This window comes from Rhodnius prolixus, unplaced genomic scaffold (genome assembly GCF_049639745.1).
Source record: "Rhodnius prolixus isolate KJV_2025 unplaced genomic scaffold, Rpr scaffold_3, whole genome shotgun sequence".
Taxonomy (NCBI): Eukaryota; Metazoa; Arthropoda; class Insecta; order Hemiptera; family Reduviidae; genus Rhodnius; species Rhodnius prolixus.
In genome coordinates, this window is record NW_027411603.1 from 45756800 (window position 1) to 45783802 (window position 27003).

Consider the following 27003-nt stretch of genomic DNA (forward strand, 5'->3'; position numbering starts at 1 on the left):
CCATTGCATCCGCCGAAACGAAATGTACCACTAGTAATTTCTGTGATTTTTTGTTCACTTTTAAATTATAAATTTTCACACAAAAAACATAAGCACACAGCATTTCGTGAAAAATCATTTGGGTTCAGCGAATTTTCAAACCCAAAAAGTACTTCCGTTCAAAATTTAATACAAGAGAAAAAAAGACGTTAAAAGTGTAGACACTTTCTTTTTCTTGGAGAAAAACTAAATTTCTTGGAAAATGAAAATAAATTGTATTTACAAATATCCCCAGTTATTGTTCAGATAAATTCTATGTTAGACAATATTACACTAGATAAAGTTTGGCTGGTCGTCTTATTTACAAGGCTGTCTAAGTTGCCCTAAAGGGTAACTACACCCTTACCATATTAGTTGGTCATCCTATCTTTACACCAGGATTTATTGGCCTAAACGGCTACCTAATATACACTTCATCGTCTTTACATTTTATCTAACAAATATAATGAAACTTTTAACAAAAATCTTCTTTTGTTTTTTGTAATAAAACAAATATTTATTCTTTTGTTCAGATTTGAAAGTTTTTTGATGGTTTTTAAATGCTTTTTACTTTCGCTTCCCCAATTTGAGGTCTCTTGATCAGAAAATAAAGGTTTTTTGCAAAAAGTTGGCTTAGATTTGGAAAGAGAATGACTCAAAGGGTGGGCGGAAATACGCAGAAAGCTTAAATTTGGTAAATTTGGATTATAAATCTCTATCGCATCAAATAACTAAGTTCTTGTCAAAAGTCTAGTTGAACGTGACTTTAATGCAAGCTCAAGTATTCTTCATCAACCACCCCACTTTGAAATACTTTTCACATTTTTAGATTCTAGAGTTGGGAGTTCACAGGGAACAGCTTTGTGAGCTCTCCTCGCAGGTATGTTCTCAAGAACAACAACAACAACAACAACAAAACTACAACCAAATCAAAACAGCGGGCTGCCCAGTGCAGAACTCCATGCATCAAACCTGCAGCTATCAACAGAGTCCCCCCGATTAACTCTAGGTCGCGCATGCTCAGTTTAGATGTTTACAGGGAAACTAACTTTCTATTTTATTTTTAGCCTAGTCCGGCCAGAAAAGGTAAACAGCAAAAAAAAAAAAAAAAAAAAAAAAAATGGCCCGTCTTAAGAAATGGAAGTTATGAAGCCTTATCTGATAACTCCTCAAGTATAGAAGGAAAATGCAATGCAGCAGCGATGGAAATTCTACCAATCAAGTCATAGAACTCACAATTTAAAAAAAAATAATGACCCAAAGTTTTCAATCTTAACCAGTTAAGCGGTGGAATTTAGTTTTTTTAAAAAATAAACCCCTCCACAGTGTGTAAAATTAAAATCAGACAATGACTACGGTGACCATTATTTTTGTATCAAAAAACAGGACAAGGAGCAAAAAAACATATAAAAAATATTAATACGTTTATTAACATGAGATCGGTTATTACAAAACAATAGCGATATAATATGGCCCATATTCAGCCGAAACTGAGCGACTACTTGAACTATACACTTGTTAGTTAGTAACAAAATGTAAATAGTAACTCTTGTAAATAGAAAAAATATTCAGCCTTTTAAAATTACAACAAATTTGGTTTTAATGACACTTTCTTTAAAACTATACTAACGACAAGTAAAATACAAATATATCTAATTTTCACAATATGAAGGTCAGATCTTAACAAAATCGTATATAAATCTTCGCAAAAATATTCATATTTTCATTAATTTCATTGAGTATAATTTAAATTTCATTGAAAAACAGTACAAAACAGTACAAATAAATAAAAAACAGGACATTTATGCTTAAAAAAAAAAAAAGAAGGACAGCGTCTTAAAAAACAGTACTGTCCTGCCAAAAACAGTACGAATGGTCACCGTAACAATGACGTGTATACACGTCGAACGCAGGGCAAAAACAACCAAAAGTTTTTACAACGTCTTAATAGTCACTGCAAGTGACTTTTTCTGCAATCTCTGGGGGCTTGAGATTACAGAGCATTCTCTGTGCTCATTCAAAAATCTTGCACCGCTTCAAGTATGCATTGCTCTACTTAACTAGAGACGCAAGAGCTTTTACAAGGAATAGAAAAGAGCTTTGAATTCTGTGCAAAATGAAATCATGCTCGAACTGAGGTCCTGAATCTCAGAGGTAAAAAGGGCATTACACAAGGGTTGAGAGCTTCTATTTGTGTGCCTAATTCCCCAATCTCTAATGCGGAGACCAAACATGTACCAACCACTTATCATTTGGCTGACTCCGTCCACCCCACTTCCTTGGCAGTTCTATTGGGTAAGATAAAGGAAACATCCCACCATTGTATTTTATTAAAATTTCGAGTTTTTATAGTTAATGGCAATTTTATATTTTTCACAACCAGTATACACGTCGAACGGTTTGACGTGTATACCGGTTAAGACGAAGTGAAAATAAAAAGAAACCCTACATTAAATTGGTGCAGATATATTATTTTCTTGAAAACATAGAAGTTAATTTTATGGAAGCAAAGCTAAGAGAAAAACAATATGAAAATAATGAGCTCCTTAATTTTATCTTTGGTTAACTCTAGATGGTGCATTGCAATAATAACCAGAATGAAGGGCACGGGATTCCCTAGAAGCTGCTAGAAACTGAATATTTAATGGCCAGCATTTGGATTCGAACCTAGAATCAACCAATATACGCTAGCCACTAAGCTAATCCCATCTCTGGACACCCACTCACTATCATTTCAACGTTTAAACTTAAGCATTTTCTTTAAACAAAGAATTGTAGATGCAAAACAATTTAATACAAACGTGTACAGTTTGTTGAAACTGTACCAAATAATGAAATAATGAAACAACAACAACAAGAAGATGATTATCATTGTTGCGTGATTTGATTGAATGAAACCAACAATCAGTTATAAAAAAAAGAATTCTATTCAATGGCGAGTATAAATAGTTACTCACGCAACATTTATTGAAATGAAAATGAAGAAAAGCTAGTGGCCCCAAACTTTAGTTATTATAAGACTTAAATACAACCACCAGTTGCTTTCTTCAACTTGGTTTCACTGTTGCAGAGGAAAGCGATCATTTAAAGTGAGATGCAGAATCCCCTTTCTTCTAACTCAAGAACATTTACAGTCAATGGTTTGCAACGTTCTTTAGGTTTATTTGGTAAAGGCGTGCCTAGAAATTATGGTTTTGGGTGGTGAAGATCATGAATGTGCAGACAATGAGGATGTCCCACCTCATGCTCTGTGATTTGTGCATGATTTGATGCTGTGAATCTACGTGTTCAATGTATTGTAAAGTTTTTCCCAAAAAAACTTTACTTACACAACTAATGCCTGCCACTAGTTATTAAATAATATGGGTTTGATTAAATAATAAAACTCGCTAAAGTTGTAAGTAATAACCTGATTTATTCACACATTAACATTAACTAACATTAACATTTACTAGCAACTAACGCTATTCATTACAGTCACCATTTACAGCAGTCACAACAGTTTACTGTTACTTATTCACTACGTAACGCCACAAAACTGTTCCACGACTGACCCCTGGTCCACAGTGCACCGAATTGCGCTAGACTCAACCGCACTAGCAAAGCTCTACTCACGAACTGACTACCTGCCCAACTGGCTAACACTGAAGCACTCCGTAACACTGACTCTCTCAAAACTATCACTTCCAAAGTGTCTCCCAAAACTGTCTCTCGAAGACTCACTCAAAACTAACTGATTAAAACTGATTAACACTCGTTAAGAACTCCTTAAAAACTGCTTAAAAAACTCTTCAAACTGACTTCTCCAGCTGTGTCGGCCTCCTTTTAACTCGTGCCTCCCTCCAACTGGGACTGCCCTCCTCCAACTCTCTGAGCATAAGTTTCCACGCCCTCCTGACGTTCATTGGTTGGAAAACACATACCGCCACCACCTCAGCTGGGAGCCGCCTCCTCCCATTCTCCGTCTCTCTCCAACTCCGTCCGTCTCTCTCTCACCTGTCAATCACTGGCTGGGAAACACATATGCCACCACCCCAACTGAGGCCTTTCTCTTAGCTGGCTTTTACACAGGTCACTAACTCCTTGAACAATCTAGCCCTTTCCTTTCTAGTTCAGGTATAGACCGGCCCTTTTGTCTACACAGTGGTGGCCTGTTACCGGCTTTAGTCGCTTAACCCCTAGAACAATCTAGGCCTTTCTTTTCTGCCACAAGTAGATACCGCCCCTTTTGTTTATGCAGTGGCGGCCTGTTACTGACTTTGGTCGTTCAACCTCTAGAATAATCTAGGCCTTTCTTCTCCGCCCAGGTCAACTTCGTTACAGTATTTTAAAACTATATTGCATGCTTTGTGTGAAAATTCAGAAAAACGCCAGTCCAAGCCAAAAATAAAGAAAATTGGGAAAATTAACTCAGTTCACTAGATCAAAGCTCATTTTAAACTGGACGGGAGTTCTATAAAAAGCAGAAAATTTTAAATATAAATCGCAGAAATAGAGAAAGGAATATTAATATAAAACAAATTACAATTTATTATCTCTTTAAAAGTGTATTTCAATTTAAAATAAATTTAAATTTTAAGGATACAAAGGATAATTAATTTTGAAACAATTAGATAACCAGCAATAAATGCATTTAAAGAAGACATAAATAATAAAAGGACACATTTAAATGTATCCTTTTGTTATGTAGCATGTAATAAACACTAAACACGGTTTAGATAAGGGGAGGGAGAGAGACAGAGGAAATTTAAATAAATAATTAAATGTGGACATGCGAGCCACATCTGATAATGCCTAGAGTCTAGAAGGGAAATGCGATGCAGCAGCGATGGAAATTCTACCAACAAACTTATAGAATTCCCAATTTAAATATATTAGATTTTTATAAAAAAGAAAACCTGGTTTTCCAGGTTAAGGTGGGCACTCATGCCCAAACTTGAATATGAAAATTGCAGTTCAATTTTAGGGCATTGTTAACTAGGGCTGAACCATTTTTCCTTTAATACGAGGTGTGGCTATTAAATAACGAGACTATTGCTGCAAAAACATATTATTTTAAATTTATACATATTTAGTTATTATCACCTTCAATATACACCCCTCCCCTATCCCTACAACGCTCTATGCGAATTTACCATTGTTCCAAACAGTGCTGGAAGTCTTTTTCTGTGAGCTCCTGAATGACGCACAGCTTTCACAGCTTCAACGGGCTGAAATCGTGTTCCTTTTAATGCAGATTTGACTTTGGGGAACAGACAAAAGTCACGTGGGGCCAGGTCAGGCGAATAAGGTGGATGGCCTAAAACTGGGATGCTGTACTTAGCTAGAAACGTCTTGACAGACAATGCAGTGTGAGACGGCGGGCTGTCTTGATGGAGAACCCGTGACTTGTTCTTCCACAAATCGGGTCGCTTTTACCATACTCTTTCACAGAGTTGAGCAAGTACCTCACGGTAGTGATGTTGATTATTTATAATCGATATTTTCATCCGTTTTGGACGTGGAAGGGCGATCCCGGGCGGTCATCATCTCCGACGTCTTCTCGGCCATCTTGGAAACGCATGAACCACTCAAAAACTTGCGCACGTGATTCAACATTCATCACCATAAATTTCTTTTAATTAAAAGATAAGTTTCATTAACGGTTTCACCAAGTTTCCTGAGAAATTTCACGACAATTCGTGGCTGAACTACATGCGTAGTATCATGTTTTCGGCAAAACGAAACTAACAGATCTTACCACAAACGACGGTTCCGGTCAGACAGATTTCTCTACAAACACGTGAAGCGCTGCGCAATCGAAAGAGAAGGCTTTACGCTGCACAGCTGTATAGGTCGTTACGGATTTGGCGCATGCATAGTTCTTCTGCAGCAGCATCAGTCTCGCTATTTAATGGCCACACCTCCTATGTAATCTTAGTGTAATTTACGAATTCATATTATTTTGGTATTATTAACAAAGAAGAAACTAAAAAATTGACTAAAAATTTCGATTGCATTGAAAAATATGGATTTTTAGATGGATAAAATCTAAGACCTCCAAATTGAAATAAAATTCACTTAAATATATATGCATGAACTCATCAAAAAAACATCAAACGATGTCTTTACACCAGATGGGACCAAAATGGAGGCAGTTAGAGAATTTAGCAAACACTGGATAAAAAATTAAACGCCAAAAATCAATAACAATAGCAAAGGTTCATTTAGGAAATTACGAGAGTAATTCGTACTTAACCAATAATTATTGAGAGCTTTACCAAGTGAGATCCAGGTACCTAATTATAGATTAAACGACAAAAATTGCAAGCAATAATATGCACTTATTTTTCCCGCCATTGTTAAATCTTCCTATCATTGTTAAATCTTGTGCAAACAGTTATTTTGAGAAGATAGCTTCTTTTTTCGAGCAAATAGCATTTTGCTGAAGCTAGTAGCATTTTAATGCTCATTTATATTTAAAGGCTACTTCACAGGCAAACAGTATTTGAAGGAAATGTTGTTTGGCCGGAAATAGTTATATTGTCTGCTTTTGAATTCTATCTTGTGAGATTAAATGTGTGTTTAGATGTTTTTTCTTTGAGATGAGAATATAATTTCCAGATTTTGCATAAATTGTTAATAATAATAGATATTTTTAGTTTTTATCGTTACTAATTGTATTATTTTTGTTTTTTATTTTGTTTAATTTAAGGCAAGTAAACATCTAAGATCGTGGACGCCCGAAGGTTGTTTTCAATGGACTGCCGGCTTCCTGTTGTTTAGTTACAGACCAGAGTGTCCATCACCGGACAGCGAGCTGTAAGAAGCTCCTAGGAAGAGACCTTCTTAGAGCTAGCAGCTGGATACGAACCCAGGATCCCCTCGTAGAAATCCACTTCTCTAACCACAGAGTTAATTCGTTCCCTCTAAATATACGTATTGTTAGTAAGATTAAGAAAGATATTTTACGATTAGAGCAACATAAGACCGTTTTACTGAACATGTAAATGATAACTGAAGTAGGGGCTTGACCATTCCTCCCCTTAAATGCAGTATATTACCACAGAAGTGGCTTTTTCCTGTCTATCGCCACCAGTATTTTTTGGCTTCTTTCCTTTTTCAAGTCATCCAGTCTCAAAGGCCTTCCTATATTTTTCAACTCCTTAAGTTTAAATCCTCCATCCATTCCCGTAATACCAGATCTCGCTCATCTGATCTCTATATTCCCTCTCACCGTACTTCATCCTTTGACAAATCCTTCCTAATAGAGCTACCTCTCTCTGGAACTCCCCGCCATCATCTGTCCGCCATGCTCCTACCCTATCCATCTTTAAATCCCTCCTATTCAGTTATCTCCTTTCTATTCAGCTTCCTCCGAAATTCTAATTGTTTTAATTTATTTCCTTAATTTCTGCTGTTATTTTGATTTTCACTTTTTGTAAATACTTATTTATTTATTTAATTTCTGTGTAATCACAGGCCAAACTGTTAAGGCCTCTATTTGTACCTGTGTTTATTCTTAGGGGACAATTCTCCCAGAATAATAAATTTCTTTTCTATTCTATTCTATATTGAATATAAACGCATAGCTTGCGAAGCTTAAAGCGTTTCTGCTTAAAGTAACAGTATTGACCCAAAGTTTTACGCTTCGTACTCTTCATCCCAGTTCCAGCGATCTTAAGTAAGAACAACTCCAAAACTAAAAAAAGCTCCCTACGGTTGGTGTAATGATTCCGAACTGCGCAGTCACGTATGTGATTAAATATAGATAGAAGTATAGTGACTGGAAGGTTTGGTTCAAAATTTTGGTTATTTATAATTTGTAACCAGAAACTTCTGGGGGCGTCCCCCAAATGCTACGTCATTGTTTAAATAAAAATTATAAACACAATAGAACAATTATTATAGAAAATCTTGCCGAATTTCGCACACAGTTAGGAAAATTAAACTTAATTAAAAATAGATTTTAAGTTTTCATTTTTACAAAACTCTGTTACTATCAACTACATTTTGAAAGTTAGGCACGATCTCAATTAGTCCTATAAATAGGGGTCAGGGAAAGTGAAAACAACCGGATGTGGCTAGTTTTTCTCATTTCTGATATAAAATTTCTGTTTTAAAGTTGAAATTTTGAGTCCGAGATCCACGGCTTACTAGATTTTTAGTTTTAAATGGTACGATCGTAATTTGGAACTTATCACTTCAGATGTAAATTTACATTTTTTATTTTTACGATTTAAATATCTTTTTAAGTATTTTAATACATTTACAATTTTAATGTTAGATAAAAGCTTAACTTTAGAAAAAAAAAAGAGAGGGTAGAAGTGGATGGGAGAAGATGAGTGGAGACGGTCGTCAGAATTTCCCACATCAGTAGGTTGGTAAATTCAAAGTATACGAGGATGATGGAGAAGTGAGTGTGTATGCGTTCTTTGAGGGAGTAAGAGTGACAGAGAGAACGCGTACAGGATATCTCTCTGTTGGAGCGGCGGCTGATGCTGGAGTATGAGGAACAAGCGAGAGATGGAAAGAGATGGAGGAAGATGAAGAAGATTGGAGGGGAAGATCCATGGTAGGACGAGAGGCGTGGGGATGGTGAAGCATGCGCGGCCATCAAGGAGGCATACCACCCCCGGAGCCAGCAAGGGAAGTTGGCAGTAGTGGTATACCAAGCCAGTAGGTATTCGAGCCGCATCCGGGTTAATTCCGTGCGCGAAAGAAATCCATTTTTTTGGTTTTTTGGTTTTGAAAATAAAGAAAAGCGGCTCTTCTTATTTATTTTTATTTTTTTTTGGTAATTTTCATTTTATTTTTTTGTATGGGGGGAATTTTCTTATTTTCAAATTTAAAAAATAATACACAAAAATAATATAAATAAATATATACGAGTAAATCATAAAATAGATGGTAAAATACATATAGAAGTAAGTAAACCAACCAAAAAGGAGAGCTTTTTAAAGCTGTCCTAAGTAAGGAGGGAAGTAAAGACCGGAAACAAGAATAAAAAAATAAAAAATAAAAAAGACAGAGTAAAAATAATATGGTGCGGAAATGACGATTGGAGCGGTTAAGTGAAGAGATGAACCTTAGCAGCGGAGATCTAATAGAACCGCTAGAGAACTGGTCCATAGCGGTCAACTGGACAACCAGCAATATAACCGGCTGGCTAGACGAGCCAAACCCACCAGAGAAGAACTATTGGGCATTGGTGCTAGTATTGTTTCCATTTCTCACCTTATTCGGCAATGTGTTGGTCATATTGGCCGTATACAGGGAGCGAAGTCTACAGTCAGCCACTAACTACTTTATTGTCAGTCTTGCTTTGGCAGATCTCCTGGTCGCTGTGTTGGTCATGCCGTTCGCTGTATATGTCCTGGTCAGTACAGTTAATATATTCATAGTTTTAAAAATCTAACTAAAAAATTTATTCACAGTGCCACTGAGATCAACTAAATATCGGATGCCATTAAATTCTATTTAAATTCAAATTTTACACTTAAAAATTTATTAATTTATTTAAAACTAGAGGATGTCTTCAGACTATTTAAATGGTACCTCATCTCACTCAGAATCTGTCAAAGAGTATCTAGAAAGCTGAAAGAAGCTTTCTAAGTGGAGCTCAAATTTCTCTGCACAAATCTGATAATTTCATCTCTAATGATCAGCATTACTAAAAACAAACATGCTGCGCGTTACAAAATCACTTATTATCCCCGTGATTATAATAATATTATATTATTACTTAATATTAATTATTATTACAGTGATAATAGTAACCTGGTACTGTACCTGCATTCAGGATTCAACTATATATTCAACATTTCATATTTTTTTCTTTATTTTGAGATTACTTTCAGGATTCAGGATTCAACATGATCGAAAAAACGAGTTTTTACGCTAATAATTTTTACTACTTTTAGTACAATTACAACTTCCTCTTTCTCCTCTTAAAAGGAAGTTTGGGAAATCGTGAAAATATTAGATTTTCGGTTTTCTCCGTAAATGCATATTTTGAAGGTGTTCTGGACTTTAAACGATAAAAATTCTTTTTATAAAATTGGTCTGTCAGTCTGATTGAATTTTTTGAGTTGTATATAGTACATATATATTTTTTATTTTGGGGAAAATTGGTTGAAATACAATTTATGATCTAATTCATCCATAGGGAGTCTGCAAAGAAGATTAACGAAAATCTCGATACAGCCGTTTTTGGAAAAATTGTAAAAACTAAAAGATTTAACGGAGTGATGCTACAAAATAAAAGTAAATCATTTGCAAAGTCCAAAGTTACATACAACTTTTCTTTTTCTCGATTATTTGTGGTAAAATCAGCGCAGTGACGAGATAAGTAATAATGTTAACAATGAAGATGCAAACTAGTGGAGAGGTTACCCAGTTTTGGATACTCCAAAACGCTGAACTATTAGTCCATTAGCGAGGAGATTACGAGGCCTCTGTCTTTTAAGACGTCTCGTTCGGTTGTCAGGAATAGTTCTAGCGGAAAAGATTTTTGAGCTACAGGAGTTGCGTAAGATTGCAGCTTGAAGTGGAAGTTTCCTGTATCGTGTTTTATCGTGATTTGGGCGATAAAAGGAATGTTAAGAAATGTATAGTCCGGTTAGAGACATTTAGGAGCGTTAACTATGGATCGAGGTATTTCTGATTATAGAGATTGAATTCTTTGGCGATTGGTGCGTTCGGTTCAACCCTACAGCTCTATTCTGTACACCCAAATCGGTTCTAAAATAGAAGTATTAAAATAGAAGTCTTTTGTTCTGGAGACAGTTTAGTTCCGTCCTTTAAGTTGTAGTTGGGACTGTTCAGTTCTTCTAAGACTTGTTTGGTGGCAACCAATTTATTATTTTTTAATTTGAGGCACGTCCACATTTGAGGTATTTGGCACCCGTAGATTTTTTCCAGTGCACTGTCGGCCTCCGGAATCATGAGCTATAAGAAGCTCCTAGGAAAAGAAAATCTAAGAGCTAGCAGCTAGGATTCGAATCTAGGATCTTCACTTGGGAATCTAGTACGCTAATCACAGAGCTATCCCCTTACCGGCATCCAAATTAAATTTAGAATTTGAACGTTTTGCATTTTCCATCTTTAATTGAAGCTGAATACGGAGAGAGACACAAAACAGGATATACTATAAAATAAACGTAAAAACCACATTGTACAAGTTCAGGAAATTGGAGGTACTTACAAAAAGACTCGAGACAGAATAAACAAATACAGTATTCAACTGAAAAACAAATCTGGAATAATCTGACCACACGGCCTTCTCTAATTGCAATTTAGAAAGTTATATTGGAAAAACTTTTTTAAAACCTAGTATGTTTACTAAATACTAGTCTTCAACAAACCTTCAATAGTTGGGGAAACCTAAAAACTTCAATAAAACAACTCTATTGGTGGAGACTGGGAGTTGCTTTACCCGAGTAGCTCTCACTAAATTAAATTCCACGTGAATAGTTTTCAAAACAAGAGTGATAAGTTCTGTATCAGTTAAGTGGGTTGCACGCAAGTTCAAAGAAACTTATTTGCTCCTTAATCAAGCGAAATCACAACAGGAAATGGATTGTTGATTTCCTTTCAAAATAGGTACTGCGGTTATGGATTTAATTATTGATGCTTTGCAGGAGGTTTTAGAATCAATGATATCAAGAGGAAAAGGTTAAAACATCAAGCTAACTCCAATAAAAGGAATTTTCCACGAAGAAAATGCATTATTTGTTAGTGGGAAATGGAATCTGTAAGTGGTAGAAGCCCACAAAGTATGGTGCTTCTGCTCCTGCTGTCCACGACATATGATTTGGTAAGTTGGAACGTTAAATCAAAGCCAGAAAATAGATAACTGAAAAAAAAAATCTGGTTCTGTCAAAGAGACTTCAATGAATGATCTCTTGACGAATTGCGGAGACATTATCCAAACAAGTTATCAGCTGTTGGAATAGAATATAATCGACCAGATTTTGAGATCACGATCTGGTGCCTTAATTTGGAAGGAGTACTGTAAGATGAGTGGATCATTGATCTGCATAGAACTCAATCAATAACTAAACAAAAGATCGTGTAAATGTTTTGGCCTCCCACAAAAAAAAAAACAAAAAACAATCATTTCAAAGTTTAATGAACTTTTGCAGCTGTAAAGAAACATTTTGTTTTGAAATCATTCTAGGACAATAAAATCCTAACAATCACTTCTAACTGACCCAGTTTCATTTTGTTCTGCCTTCTATCTTTACCAACGCATTTATCACACACTTTCCCGTACGAGTTTTATCGTGTTTAAAACTCTGAATACATGGACATTCAGTAGAACTGATTGGAAAAAGAAAGTATGACATTTGGGTGGCGCGGGGAAATAAGGAAGGAAAGCGTTTGATTTAATACATCTATCTTTCTCTAAAATTCTAAAGAAAGGGGAGAAATATAATAGCTTACAGTGAATGGCTAAGCCTCTGGTGAAAGGTATTGGAAATGGAAGTTATATTAAGTGGCTGGCATTGAGTAAGGATAAAATGTCCCTTATGGAAAGAGGGACTTAGCATTAGAAGAACTTAGTCTGGGTTTAAGGCAAAACCATGTTGCCCTCTCTTTCTCCAGCTTGAAAAGAAAAGATAAAAATCTTGAGCGAACCGCTTTCAAGATTTATCTAACAGAAATTATTACCAATATTGTGATAAAACTTGCAGCTTCCCGTAGATAAATTTGACTGGCTTCCAGAAGTCAGTCCCGAAGAAGTACGATCATATACCAGAATCCAGAAACCACTTAAATTCTCCTTTTTTTTACTACTTCCAGAATACAAAAAAATCTCATCCAATTTCCCTAAAAATTAGAATAACAGTAATGTCTTCCTTAATACTTTGCAATAATACAGGATTGCGGCAGGAAATTGGTGCCCTTTGCTCAGTTAAAAATAAAAATAAAACACTCTGTGCTACTCACGGAAGTGTCCAGAATAAGTAATTAGTGGTCTATAGAACTGTAATCAGACTCTACTGTCTGATTCTTGCCAAGAAAACTGGGAGCTAACTAAGTAGATTAGTTGCACTAGGATATACCGTCGCACACCTTCCAGGTCCTCGTACAACTGGGATAGAACTTTTTAATACTTAAAAGTAGATATTTATCTGTTATTAAGTGAGTGTGATTTTTGGTCTTGTATTTTTCTGTTAGATGAATCTAAGACGGAAATTTCGTTTGAAGTACGTGATTTAATTTACTGCCTCATTTATAGAGTAATACTAATTTTTCTATTTTTCTACTTTATAGTACGAGTGAGTGTGATGATTATTCAGAATAAAGATTATCAGAAGAATAATTTGGAATCGAGTTAAAATAGAAAGCCCTATTTATGAAGTATTAATGCACATTATAGCATTATTATTATTATTATTTAATGATTTAAGGCGCGTCAACATCTAAGGTTATTGGCGCCCGGAGCTTTTTTTCAGTGCACCGTCGGCCTCTGGACAGTGTTCTCTCGTTACAGACAACACTGTCCATCACCGGACAGTGAGCTGTAAGCAGCTCCTAGGAAGAGAAAGTCTAAGCAGCTGGTTTCAAACCCGGGACCTCCGCGTGGGAGTCCAGTACACTAACCGCATAGCTAATCCCTTCCCTATTATAGCATTATTATTTCCATTTGCGCCAATTGGGCCGTTAGGATTGGCCTAAAATGGCCTACAAACAACTAAACTATACCCATGTATTTTGCATTGAAACCCTTAATTTTAATTTGTGTCTATTGATTTCCCACTTCCCATAAAATCAGACCTTTCATTGGCTAGAATGATCCCTAGTCATAGCTATAAAATGGAAGTTCTACCTGTGACTGCACATTATTATGCAATTGCATTCTAAGATTCAAAATAGTATAACGAAATCTTGAGCGACGTGGCATAAAACTTTAACAATAGTTTATTATTATTAGAATTACTTATTATTCTTCTTCTTTCTTAGCAGTACAGCCCATGAAGGGCGCTAGCCTCCTCAATTTTCTGATTTGAGGTTTCGAGACGTATTGAGGTTTTGCTGGATAGGGTTGTGGGCCCTACGTTCCATCCCTGGCACAATGGAGGACCTTGGATTTAAAAGGTTTACACCCTTTGCCCAATGTATCTCCAAGGGAAGGTAGCCCTTGGGTGTATACTGTATTTGCCTTGGTGTGCTTGTTTGACGTGAATGTAGTGTATTGTGTGTCCCTATTGTACAAGTGAAAGTGCATGGAGTACAGTGCTGGGAACCCGTGGGATTGCAACACCCAGAAAGGTGCGACCCCCTGCGAGAACTTATTATTCTTAGTCATTAAAAATTAAAATTGTCTGATTGTATTTTGTAAAATATGTCTGTTTATAAAATCTGACTGATAGACATATTTTATAAATTGGATACCACGCACAGTTTCTGTTGATTGACGTCTTATAAATTATGATTTAAATTTCCAATCATTTTATCTTTTTCATATTTCATTTGCATGTATGTTAATTTGGATTCGTGTGTTCAAATAAAACAAAATTTAGCAGCCAAAATTTAAATCCGAGATTGTTGATAATAGCTGCAAGTAAAAAGGAAACTAGTATGCAAACAACCTAATTGCAAATCTTGTAAAAAATATGTGTATACTGATAAAATAGATTGCATAAAAAAGTTTTCTCTGATAAAAAAGAAATTCTTGCATAATGCACTGAATGCATTTTCACCCATCTATAACAGAAATGTGGCGAACTTTCAACGAAACTAATTTAAAAAAAGAAAAAAAAGATAAAGTCGTTGAATATACAATACAAAGATTTTTATAACTTTGTGCCAAAGTAAACAATATTCTAGAGCTTTGCAGTATATCCATGTTAGGAGAAGCTAAATAAAGCTAAGGCCCATTATAAGCATGGGAAAGGTAGACGACAAAGGCGCTGAGTTAGACCCAACTAACCAGAAGACTGGGGACTTTCAGTTCTGTTTTTCCTCATTCTTTTCCTCATTTGATTTTCTTCGGCTCGCTTTCCTTCACTTAATGTTTCTAATGTCTCCTAACTATCATCGTCCACAGATTTGCACAGGTTAAGCGCACTGGCAGAAGTTAGTTTTGTGAGATAAAATAAGATACTTCATTATTTTTAGGAGGTATTTTTCTGCTTTGGTGAGAGGCCCTAAATCTCCTTACCAAAACATCAATCAAGATCCTGTAATAGCTCACAAGAAATCTACAATCACTCCTAACCTCCTTAGAACAGCGTTTCTAAGCTATGGGGTATTAGGCTTACTGAAACTAAGTCTCAAAACTTCGCCTTCACAGTTCGTCGAATTACTCTTGCGGAGGCCAGCACTCCGCCGTTGCCAAGACAGCAGTTTCCATGCTACAAGAAAAAAAAAAAGCGTATCCAAGAAAATTATACCCACATCACCAAAAATAAAGAAAAAAAAAGAAAACTTTGTATTTGTGACCAGCACGTAAATATGCAAATACCTGTATAATACTTTCTTCAGACTTATGTTAACTATAACCAAACTTCTGTACCTCAACGTCGCCGGCACTTAAGGGCTTTTATTAGACTTCTTTAGGAATCCCCACGCTAGGCTTAAAAGGACAGAGCTAAACAGACATTTTCGGAGAACTTAAAATACTCTTAGATAGATCTAAGCTGTCTCTAGAGAACAAAACACTAATTTAATACTTCTATTTTAGAACCCATTTTAGTGTACAGAATAGAGCTCTAGGGTTCAACCAAACGCACCAATCGCCAAACAATTTAATCTCTAAAATATAAAATACTTCTATTCACAGTGAAGGCTCCTTTTCACAACTCTAACCAGACAATACAAACAGATTTTAATAAATTCCGTCACAGGAAACTCTATTTCAACCTGCAATCATATGCAAATCCTCTAGGTCAAAATCTTTTCTTCTAGTACTCTGCCTGGCAACCCAACAAGACGCCTTAAAAGACAGTGGCCTTCTTGATCACCTCTCTTAGTGAAGAGAGTGGACTAATAGTTCTGGCGTTTTGGAGTGTTACCACTGGTTTAACTTCTCCATTTGTTTGTATCTACTGCGGTCTGAAAGTTACTTACAGCGCACCCCTTTGATTTTGTAGCACAAATAAACGCGAAAAGAAATAAGAAGTTTTACAGGCCTTGAATAAGACGTCATAATTTTCGAAACGTCGTTAATTACAAAGTAGTTTTTTTTATTGTTATTATTAATGAAAGTTGATATTTTGAAAAATCCTCATTAAGCTGAATCATTAATAAATTTGTTCCAAGTTTGCTACAATATTAACGTAAAATTTGCTTCCAAGAACCGCGGCAAACAAATTAATTTATATTAAATTTCCATTAATTAAGTTTCCTACTGAACTTAATATGTATAAATTAAAGAAAATGAGATTTTCAAATTTAATGAAAATTGTTGGTGGCTCAAATTTAACATCATTACTTAATATTGTTTCAATTTCATCTTAATTTATATTTATTAGATAATTAACTTCTATAAAATTATCCAATATTAATTATTTTGAAATTAGATAGTTATTATGCGATAATATTATAGTAATATAACTCGCTACCATTAAAAGAACCGCATACTGAATTTTATTAATTATAAAAAGATAGTGCTTCATGAAACTTTGATGTTTATTAGTTAGGATGCTGCGTTGCCTGAAAGTGAGAGATCTGGAGGAGGATTTTTAGATTAATGTTTTTTTTTTTACGAAGGAATTCTGATATTAGCGGCCGCGGAAATCGAGCGGTTCTGCGGTTCAGCTGGGGTCCAACGAATCAATTGTTTACAGGAGTGACCTAAGGATCTTTATAGTTCTAAGCTGGACCCACAGGAATTTTTTTTTTTGGTTTGACAACTCTTTCTTTTTTCCAAGATTCTAAGAGAAAATTTTGATGATAAATTTTTCTTCTCTTTCTCATTAGAATGTACAATTTTCTAGATCTTTCAGTATATCCAGAATATATGCAAGCCGTCTAGATACTTTGTGACAAATTAATCAATCTTGAATAGACGACAACTTTGCGATATAAAAAATGCTTCTTTTGTTTTAGATATTAGGATCCCAATAATCTTTTTAAATTATTTTCATAAAGAAAAAAATGGCCTAAGAAATGTAGAAAGATAAAAAAAAAAAGAAACTGTCAGGTTATTTTAAAGAAAAACCTTCCTTAATTAGGTTTGAGTGACGTCACTAATCCAGTTAGTTCAAAACAAGTTCAAAAGCTCTTTTATTTGAAGTTTGCAGTTTCTATGGATCTATTACTTGGATTTTTATATCCTATTTCTTTTTTTTTTTTTACAAAAAAAATGTCAAAGTAAAGCAGAGCCACCTAAAACTTGGTTATTTTAAAAATGAATTTTAAATAAATGATAATACTTTTGATATTTGGCACAGTTTAAGGGACAGAAACGAAGGATTCACGTTTATATTTTGGAAAAAACTGAATACCCACACTACTTACTATAACTGCTCTCCTAACTCTCAAATTATCTTTAAACTCCGAGAGTTTTGAGTAATATTCAATTCTTAATATCAAAAAATTTGGGTGAACTCCAACATTAAGCTTTTTAGTGCAATTTTCTTGACGATCAAAGCTTATATAACTGTCTTACAACTTTAAATTACGCAGTTTTTAATCGTACTTTACCCCTAAATGTAAATAATAACAAGTAGGGAAGTCTAGCCCTTTGGGGTATACCGAGGAATCGCCTTAAAACTAATTTGTTTTTACAAAAATGATTAAAAATAAAGGCGCCACGGTAGCCGAGCGGGTTAAGAGGCGAGACCTGCAAAGCTAATATACATTGTGGTACTGGGTTCGATTCCTGGTCTTGGCCTTGCATTTAATGGTTAAATGACAAATAGTAAAGTACGTTTGCTAGTCGCCTCCGTCCAAGACACCTAGTAAATGGTAGTTGGACGTTAAGCCCCGCCTGAAAAAATAGGCGATTACTTTACTTTAAAAATAAAGTTATCAATTAATTAATGAAAGTAATCAATTAACTGCAGTTTTTCAGGAAACCCTAGGAGATATTTTCAAGAAACTAAACAATCTTTTACGTAAGTAGAGCTATTTCCGGCAGAGGAATATTTCTCAGAGAACTAGTCGATTGTCTCATTAAAGCCTTTCTTAGGCTGCATTGCCTGGGGTACAAGTCTCATGCTGTAACACTAATCTTACACAATCTAGGACCAACATTAATATCACACAGTCCAAAGACAATATGTGGCTAATGAATCACTTCACGATATTGACAGATCCAAAACCATATCGTAGACCAAAGTCTTCTACACAACAACTCAAGTTCCACATCGTACCCGTAATAAGACGAAGCCCTTCTAACTAGACAGCTGTAAAGAGTTTCTTAAATAAAGTGTAAATAAAGAATAATTTCCTTGCAAACAGAAAGTAATCATTTATTCAGTGTTAAAATTACTCTAAACACTAATTAGAAGTTGTAATTTCTTTAATGAATGTCACAAACAACTAATTTCAAGTTTGTCAAACCAACTTTGAAATGTTCTTTTTTAACATCAACAACAGACGGTGCTTTTACCTAATTATGCATTTTTTGTTTATTCAATTTGCTAAAAGTTAATTCACTATTTGGTTTTTTGTTTCTGTAAAGCACAAACTTCATTTCAACAGACAGCATCAACGATTTAATTCAATCTTCTTCTCATCGCGTTTCGGTGGTAACCTGCGCTCATACTCCTTGAAACAAGTCTTAGCTACACTTAAAGCTCTTTCATATTGTTTATCAACAAGGGCGGACATCAGCCTCTTTGAAACCCTGAACCCACTCTCAAATCATTTATTGCCCGTGTCTCCAGTCAGTAGGCTAGGTGAAGCTTTCTTCGCTCAATCATCCTTATTAATTTATAGACATGTCAATAAGTATTGCAACACAATACGGCCATCTTATTCAATGTTAACTAATGAAGAGAGCCCGAATAGTTTGAAGAACAATAGTTTAGAAACGACAAACCAAAGTACCATGTACTTTAAATGAATAGAATAGTGAAAACAAGAGGTGAAATACATTATATATATTTGAGCTTCAGTTTTGCTTAGAGATGAAGACCGTCTCACTATCCTTTTTATGATATATCAGTGCCAGAGGATACAGATATACAAGAAATTGGAACGATACAGAGAAGATTATCGTGCAATGCAAAAGGAAATGGAAAAGTTAGCGAAGGTCAATTATTTGATTGGAAAATAAAGAAAAGAAAACTAGGCATATTGTTCACTTACCAAGTTCGCCATTGGCTATGTTCATTTGCAAATGGATGTCACTTAATAAAGTAGAAATAGGCGCCATGGTAGCCGAGCGGTTAGAGGCGAGATCCGTTCAGCCAAATTGTATTGAGATACTAGGTTCGAATCTTGGTTTGGATCTTATTTGATATTTGATAAGTAAATTTAAGAGGTTTGCGACCTGTCTCCGTCCGCATCTCCCATCGGCAGTTGGACAGAAAACTCTTCTAAATAAATAATAATTAATTACTATCCTTAAGGAGCAGAGTGTTTTCTTGGTAGACCTATCAACTTTGATACCAACTTCACGCACTTGAAACGCACTTCAGGGATAGAATTTATTATTCGCAAAAGTTAGGCAAAGTGCTTTGAAGTACAAAAAAAGGAGTAGGTAGAAAAATATATGTATTTTTCAAGAAGGAATAAAGTAGTTTTTACTGCCAGGGCCTTCTACTTTGCCCTTCTATAAAGTCCAAATGGAAGTAGTCCTGTAGAAGAGGACTAGAAGAGAAAACAGCCACCCCTAAGAATGACCCATATCCTGCAGTCGAGTGTCCTCAAACTGAACCACCCATAGGATCGTAAAAAAAAAAACGGACTGGATAGTCCTTTTGCAACAGGGCTAATATAATTATGAATCTAATCCACAAGGGCTGTTAAGCAGGCAGAAAGAAAAGACTTATTTAGGCTTAGCTGAAGGCAGACTTTGATAGCGTGACTGTTCCCACGATAACTATCTCCACAAATTGTGTCCACGCTGGACTAAGTCCATTTCACGTCTACAAGCAGCAATGTAAAATGATTTGTGGCAAGTAATAGCCCCTTAAACCGGATGAATATCCAGGTATCGGTCAAACGACGTGGGTTTCTTCAGTGTAGCACTGTGCTTAGAATAGAAAAAAGAGAAGATATTTAACATTAAATGGCAATTTAAATGAATTATTGCTTTTAGCGGAAACCAGAAGCATGAAGCTTAGCTAAACCCAATTGTGAGAGTTGTCAGTTTAAACTCACAGATATAAATGGCAAGAATCGAGTGACTAAGTTAGTCTGTTTTTAAAGAAAGATACGTAGATTAAATGCAGACTGCTTTTTAAACTTATCGCTTTTTTTTTTTTTTGAACACTTTAATATGGCCGCCAATTGAGACTCTGAAGATACATGAAGACAAGAGTAGGTAATAACTTCGGGAGAAAAGAAAAGTAGAATTACTACCACCGTTCCATATTCTGCAGGTGGTGAAATTGCGCTACTAACTTCGAATAGCTTTTCTTTGTTTTAGAAGGGTGGAAAATTGTAGCCTTATCATTACGAACTCACTACCATATAGTAAAGGAAACGGGAAAGTACGAGTGCATTGCAGTTGATTTATATGATGACATAATATGATGATGAAATTGAATTCTATCTAGGAATATGCACCCAATTTTTAAGTTTGACTAATTTACACATTTTTATAATTTATATTAGTAAATAGAAACGAGGGAACGGATTAGCTGAGTGGTAAGCGAATGCTGTATTCTAAAGCGGAGATCACGGGTTCGAATCCAGCGCGCTGGTCCTTTGATTTTTCTCTTCCCAGCAGCTTCTTAAAGGCTCACTGTCCGGTGATGCTCGATTTTTCTGCTCCATTGCCAGGGGCAATCCAATATTAAAACTGTCCGGTAGGACAGTTGTATAAGGGTTGATCGTCAAAAACTGCACGAAAAAGCGTAATGTTGAAAAACACCCAACTTTGACATTTTTTTCCTCTTTTTCTATAAAAGATAAAATTCCCAAATTTTCTTTAAAATAAAGGGCAAACCCTCCTTTATAACTGTAATTTTTTGCAACAACCCAGATTAAGTAGATTTTGAGAAAAAAGTTGCCGAAAATGACCAAAAACGGCATTTTCAGAAAATGTTCTTGTTCTTGTTCTTCTTGTTCTTCTTCTTGTTGTTGTTACCTTTTTTGTAAACAACGTAGCGCCTAAACGCGCGAACCGATTTTCATGAATGAGGTGTCATTCGATTCGGAATTTTATGTAGATGTGCCTTTTGGGGGTCTCCACGCTGTACATCGAATGGGGGAGGAGTTAGCCCCATATATGTGAGGCCCCTTCTCAAAATTATTATTACTAATAACTCTGTAAATGTTAACCCGATTTTAATAAAATTTGGCAGGATGAAAGGTTTAGGGCACTCCTACGTAACATTTAAACGACGTACTGCTCTTACCCTTATTAGGGGGAAGTATGGTAATCGTTTCAAATTATCGAAACGTGAACCGATTTTCATGAATGAAGTGTCATTCGAATCGAAATTTTGTACAGATTTGCACTTTAAAAGTCTCGTCGCTATGTCCTCATAAGGAGGGGAGTTTGCCCCACCCAAATAAGGCCTTTTCTAATACTATTATTACCAATATTTCTATTACGCTTAGTTCGATTTGGATAAAATTTACCACGAAGAAGTGGTTAAAGCTCCTCTACGTGGCTGTGAAGTGCCATCATGCTCTTACACCTACTAAGAGGAAGTACTGCAATCGTTAAAATTATCAATGAGTGAACCTATTTACATCAATGAATTCGATTCAAAATATTTGTCTTTTAGGGAGAAGTACTGTAATCGCAGTTTATTTTTCTTACTCCTCTTAAAAGGAAGTACTGAAATCGCTTTTTAATTTTGCTATTTACGTACAAATACCTTCCTATTTTATTCAAAACGCTTTCTCTAAAAAATTGTTATTGAGGATGGTTTGGGGGACCGCAACTATAATCATTCTTTAAAAAGATCTCTCCAGTGGTAGTTACGGTTCCGACTTAACACCTTTTTAGGTTATAATGACAGAATTTATTATTCCAAATTTTAATAAAATCTGTAAAGCAGATATGTAACTTTGCAAAACAGATAAAAAGGAAAATCTATCCAAAAAGTACAAAAATCTCCTTAACAAAAACTTACAGTTTAAAAAGTTAAGTATAAGGGTTGATTAAACGCCAAAAGGTACACAAATCAGCAAGTACCCAACATTTCATTAATACTTCATTAATATTTAAGTAATTTTACTGCATTAAATTTCATTAATATTTTTTTGAATTTATTAGAGGTCACAGACCCTTATGCTGGCCAGTTCATTCATAATTTTTTTTTTTATTGATTTAAATCGCGTCAACATCTGAGGTTATTGGCGCCCGGAGCTTTTTTCAGTGCACTGCCGGCCTCTGGACAGTGTTCTCTCGTTACAGACAACACTGTCCATCACCGGCCAGTGAGCTGTAAGAAGCTCTTAGGAAGAGAAAATCTAAGGGTCAGCAGCTGGATTCGAACCCGGAACCTCCACGTGGGAATCCAATACGCTAACCGCATAGCTAATCCCTTCCCTTAGATCATTCATAATATTTTATTTTTTGTTATAATTATGATAAAATGTATATTATATCTTCGTAATTAAATAGGTACTTTATTATAGCTTTATTCCAAATTATTCTTCTGATTTATCTTTATTAGGCCCTTTATTCTGAATAGTCACATATACATGCATGTTAAAATAGAAAAAGACAAAGTTAGAGTCGGCTACTGTTTAAATTTGAATCACGGATTTAAAACAATATTTCAGTCTAGAATTCTTCTTACCGAAGTATTTGTGAGTACAAATAACGCATAGGTAATATCCAGTAAATTATTCAACAATAATTATTCATTTCTCAATTGTAATTTAATGTAGTCCCTCTAATTTTACTTATAGTAGGTAAAATACTGGAATAATTAGCTGTCCTAAAAATATGCATATCTTATATTCCAAATATATAACACTGTGGTAAGAATACCTAGATTGAGAATTGAAGAAAACTATTATTTACTATAAAGCCAGATTAATTATTACCTATTATTAAAAACGCTTGACTACTAAATAAAGTAACAATTACTTTAATCGAAGAATGAACTTAAACCGAAGATTTTTATTTAAAAATAAAAATAAATAAATAAAATAAACAAAATCATTGATGAATGTTGGTGTAAGCATTTTTGAAAAAAGTTTTTGAATTTTTTAGCCTCATTTTTTTTTTTTATAAAGTTTTTTTTTTTTAACCTGTGATTAATAGTTTGTTGATTAGATATTACAGTCAATCTAAGTTAAATGGTGTTCTATTTGAACAAATATTTTGTAGATTAAAATGGCCAGCATAAGGGTCTGTGACCTCTAATAAATTCAAAAAAATATTAATGAAATTTAATGCAGTAAAATTACTTAAATATTAATGAAGTATTAATGAAATGTTGGGTACTTGCTGATTTGTGTACCTTTTGGCGTTTAATCAACCCTTATACTTAACTTTTTAAACTGTAAGTTTTTGTTAAGGAGATAATATTATATAATTACACGGTCAAAAAGTGGGGTAAAAACAGTTAAAAAAAAAAAAAAGTTATATAATTAATACAGTGAAATTTGGGCAGGAGATAAAAGGGCCCAGATGCCCTATTTTAAAAATATATGACCCTTCAATGGCAGTTCTGAGGAATATAAGTTTGCAGAGTGATTAGTTTTATTCTCGTATTGACATCAAATTTCGTTCGTTTTTTTTTTGCCCAAAGGGCGAGATAGAATAGAAAGAACTTAGCCCTTCATTTGAACAAATGTGTAGGGACTTTGAACACCTCAGGCTATTCATTACTTCTTTTTTCCAACAACAACTCTATTTTTAAAACCATTATAGACTGACTGGTGGATTCATTTGGCAAAAATACAAAGAATTTGAAAGTAAGTCCATAGAAACAGAATTCTACTGGAGGGTTTTCAAGTATTTTAACTAACTTTCCGAGTACTTTCAAGTTCAATCGATTTAATACAATAAGAAAAATAATCGATTTATTGTATTTAAGGACAATCATAAAATCTCTAATTATGGAAACCAGCTTTGAAGTCACTAATTGTTTATTGTGTGACGCAATATTCGGAAGATTCTAACGCAAAGAAATGAAACTTGCAGTTAGTCTAAATTCGATAACACCTGAGGCTACTAATTTTTTATTGAGGCAGGCTTTACGTCCAACTACCAAATTAGGTGTCGTGGATGGAAGCGACTAACAAACGTACTTCACTATAAACTCATATCAACCATTAAATAAAATCCAAGACCTAGACCAGGGGCATCGAACCCACTAAACCAACAGTACATCTTAGTTTTGCGGGTCTAGCCTACAACCGCCTAACTTACTTTACTATAAATTTCTCATATCAACTATTAAATAAAATCCAAGCCCTAGACCAGGGGCATCGAACCACTCTAAACCAGCAATACATCTTAGCTTTGCGGGTCTAGCCTACAACCGCCTAACTTACTTTACTATAATTTTTTTCATATCAACCATTAAATAAAATCCAAGCCCTAGACCAGGGGCATCGAACCCACTAAACCAACAATACATCTTAGCTTTGCGGGTCTATCCTACAACCGCCTAACTTACTTTACTATAAATTTCTCATATTAACCATTAAATAAAATCCAAGCCCTAGACCAGGGGAATCGAACCCACTAAACCAACAATACATCTTAGCATTGCGGGTCTAGCCTATACTACGTTCGGCTACCGTGGCGCCTAACTATAATAAAGTAATGGCTACTTTATTAAATAGATTTTTATTCATTTTTTTGCGAACACGTTTCGAATTTAGTTTAAAAAATAGCTTTAAAAAATATTTAAGTTAGAACATCGACAATTCTACAATGTACAAGTTCACTTCAGTTAGTTTTGCTAAATGAATCTTCAAATTTATTACAATATTTTTAATGTGTCATAAATAAATTATTCCTTCTATTTATTTAATTGCTCCATTAATTTTTTTTTAATTAATTTTTCTTTTTAATTACTTTATTTATCTTACAATTTTTTTTTCTCCCTAAAAGATTAAAATTTAATAACATTGACCTTTTACTCATTCCTGCCAACAAACTTTTACTTCATAACTTGGAATAAATATTTTTAATGAGTATTTACTTAATTAAATTATCTTTATTCCTTTTATTTGTATAATTTTTTTTATTAATAATAAATCTTCATAATTACTTTAAATATCTCTTCTCTCCTTGCGCATCAATCAAACGTAAAAGCGCTGAATTCAATTATAGCGATATTTCTACTAATTAAAAAAAAAGTATTTTACACTTTTATAGAATAACTTTTTAATGTGTCTTAATTTATTAAAGTAATTCTTTGCCACTTTATAAATATAATATTGTGGTCCAGCCAATTAGAATTAAAAAAGAAAATTACTGTAAAATATTTTTTAAATTGCTTTTTAGCAACATTTTAAACCCCTATCTTACAGTAATATGAGATTCTGTTCCGTTCAAAATACTAAAATAGCACTTTAGAGATGAAATTTGACTTAAACGCAATATCTTCTTTATCATTAGTGCTTTTATTCTATGAATCTTTACAGCATCACGGAAAATAACTTAATGAACAGGACCAAAAGAATAAATAACGTATCGCAAAGTTCAGGTACTTTAAAATCATGATACTTCTTCTTTAATCACATCATTAATAAGCAAAAAGAAAAGAAGAATTTCCCAGTTAATCATTAATCATTTCCTAAAAAATTTCCCAGAGAAACTGTCAGCCCTAATTTATATGAAAATGCAAGAAAAAAAAAAAAAAAAAATAACTTATAATAAATGAAGGTATTACAGATGTTTTCCTATCACAGTGTCGTGCACAAGTTGAGCTTTTCCCAAAGTCTTAATATTAACAAGACAGCTTTACATTAATATTAATAATGTTTTAACTTGTATTAAATTAGGCACTTATATCAAGCTTATTTGAATTTCATTTTCTTTGAAAAGCTCATTAGCCGATTAAAGTATCTGTTTCGCTGTAATTCAGGTACTTTTTTTTCCAGAATTTTCTTGTTTTCTGTCCTTTGACAGTGGCTGTAAACTTAATGAACTCAATGATTCAATAAAAGAGAAAAATATGGATGAGCTAATAGGGTGAAAAAAATAATTGCCATTTCAGTGGTGATACATTTATTCTGCCGAGCTTTCGACCTAGGGACTAGGTCATCTTCAGGACTGTGGAACATGTTTACAGATTGTTAACAATGATTCTATTAAAATGAATATGTATAATGTAACGAAATTTACCAAAATTATTTACCTAGTTTACAATATACTGTTTTTACATTACAGGGTTGGTGTGTCTTCTGTCTTGTCAGTTCATGGACTGAGTGTGATTGGTCTGTGTGTGATTGTGTTAGGTTGTGTGGAAGTCAGTGTTGCCAATGGTCACAAGTATTTTGTAGTAAGTTTGCGTATATGTTGTTTAAATTGTTTGTGTCTGTTTTGAAATTTAAACTGTTTTCTGTCTTAGATATGTATATCATTTCTAGCAGTTTTCCTTTTTATACATTAATTATTGTTTACAATCTGTAAATATGTTCCACAGCCCTGAAGATGACCTAGTCCCTAGGTTGAAAGCTCGGCATAATAAAGTTTATAATGACTGAGACTGGCCTTAATTTTTCATCCTATTGAAACTATGATTCAGTCACCAAAAATAATGAACAGCTGGATGAGCTTAAGTCAGAAGAGAGCTTCTTCTAAGCTCCATATTAAGAAAGAAAACAAATCCATCCAAACTAATAGAAAGCTTTATGTAAAGGACGGAAGCTAATTTTACTCGTATATAAATGCAAATGGATTTTTTTTTTTCCTTACGAGCTTAAGTTTTTGTGCATCCGCCATTACACGTG

At 34.4% G+C, this 27003-nt stretch overlaps 1 protein-coding gene across 1 annotated transcript in view; it reads left to right on the forward strand.

Annotated features, from left to right (window-relative positions):
• Positions 1–8649: 8649 nt before the first annotated feature.
• The window catches only part of Dop2R (dopamine D2-like receptor), a 464663-nt gene continuing 446309 nt past the window's right edge, over positions 8650–27003 (forward strand). Inside the window, exon 1 of the mRNA XM_074125938.1 lies at positions 8650–9376. Coding sequence (XP_073982039.1) covers positions 9080–9376 — 297 coding nt within the window. The 5' untranslated portion in view covers positions 8650–9079. The remainder of the gene's footprint in view (positions 9377–27003) is intronic.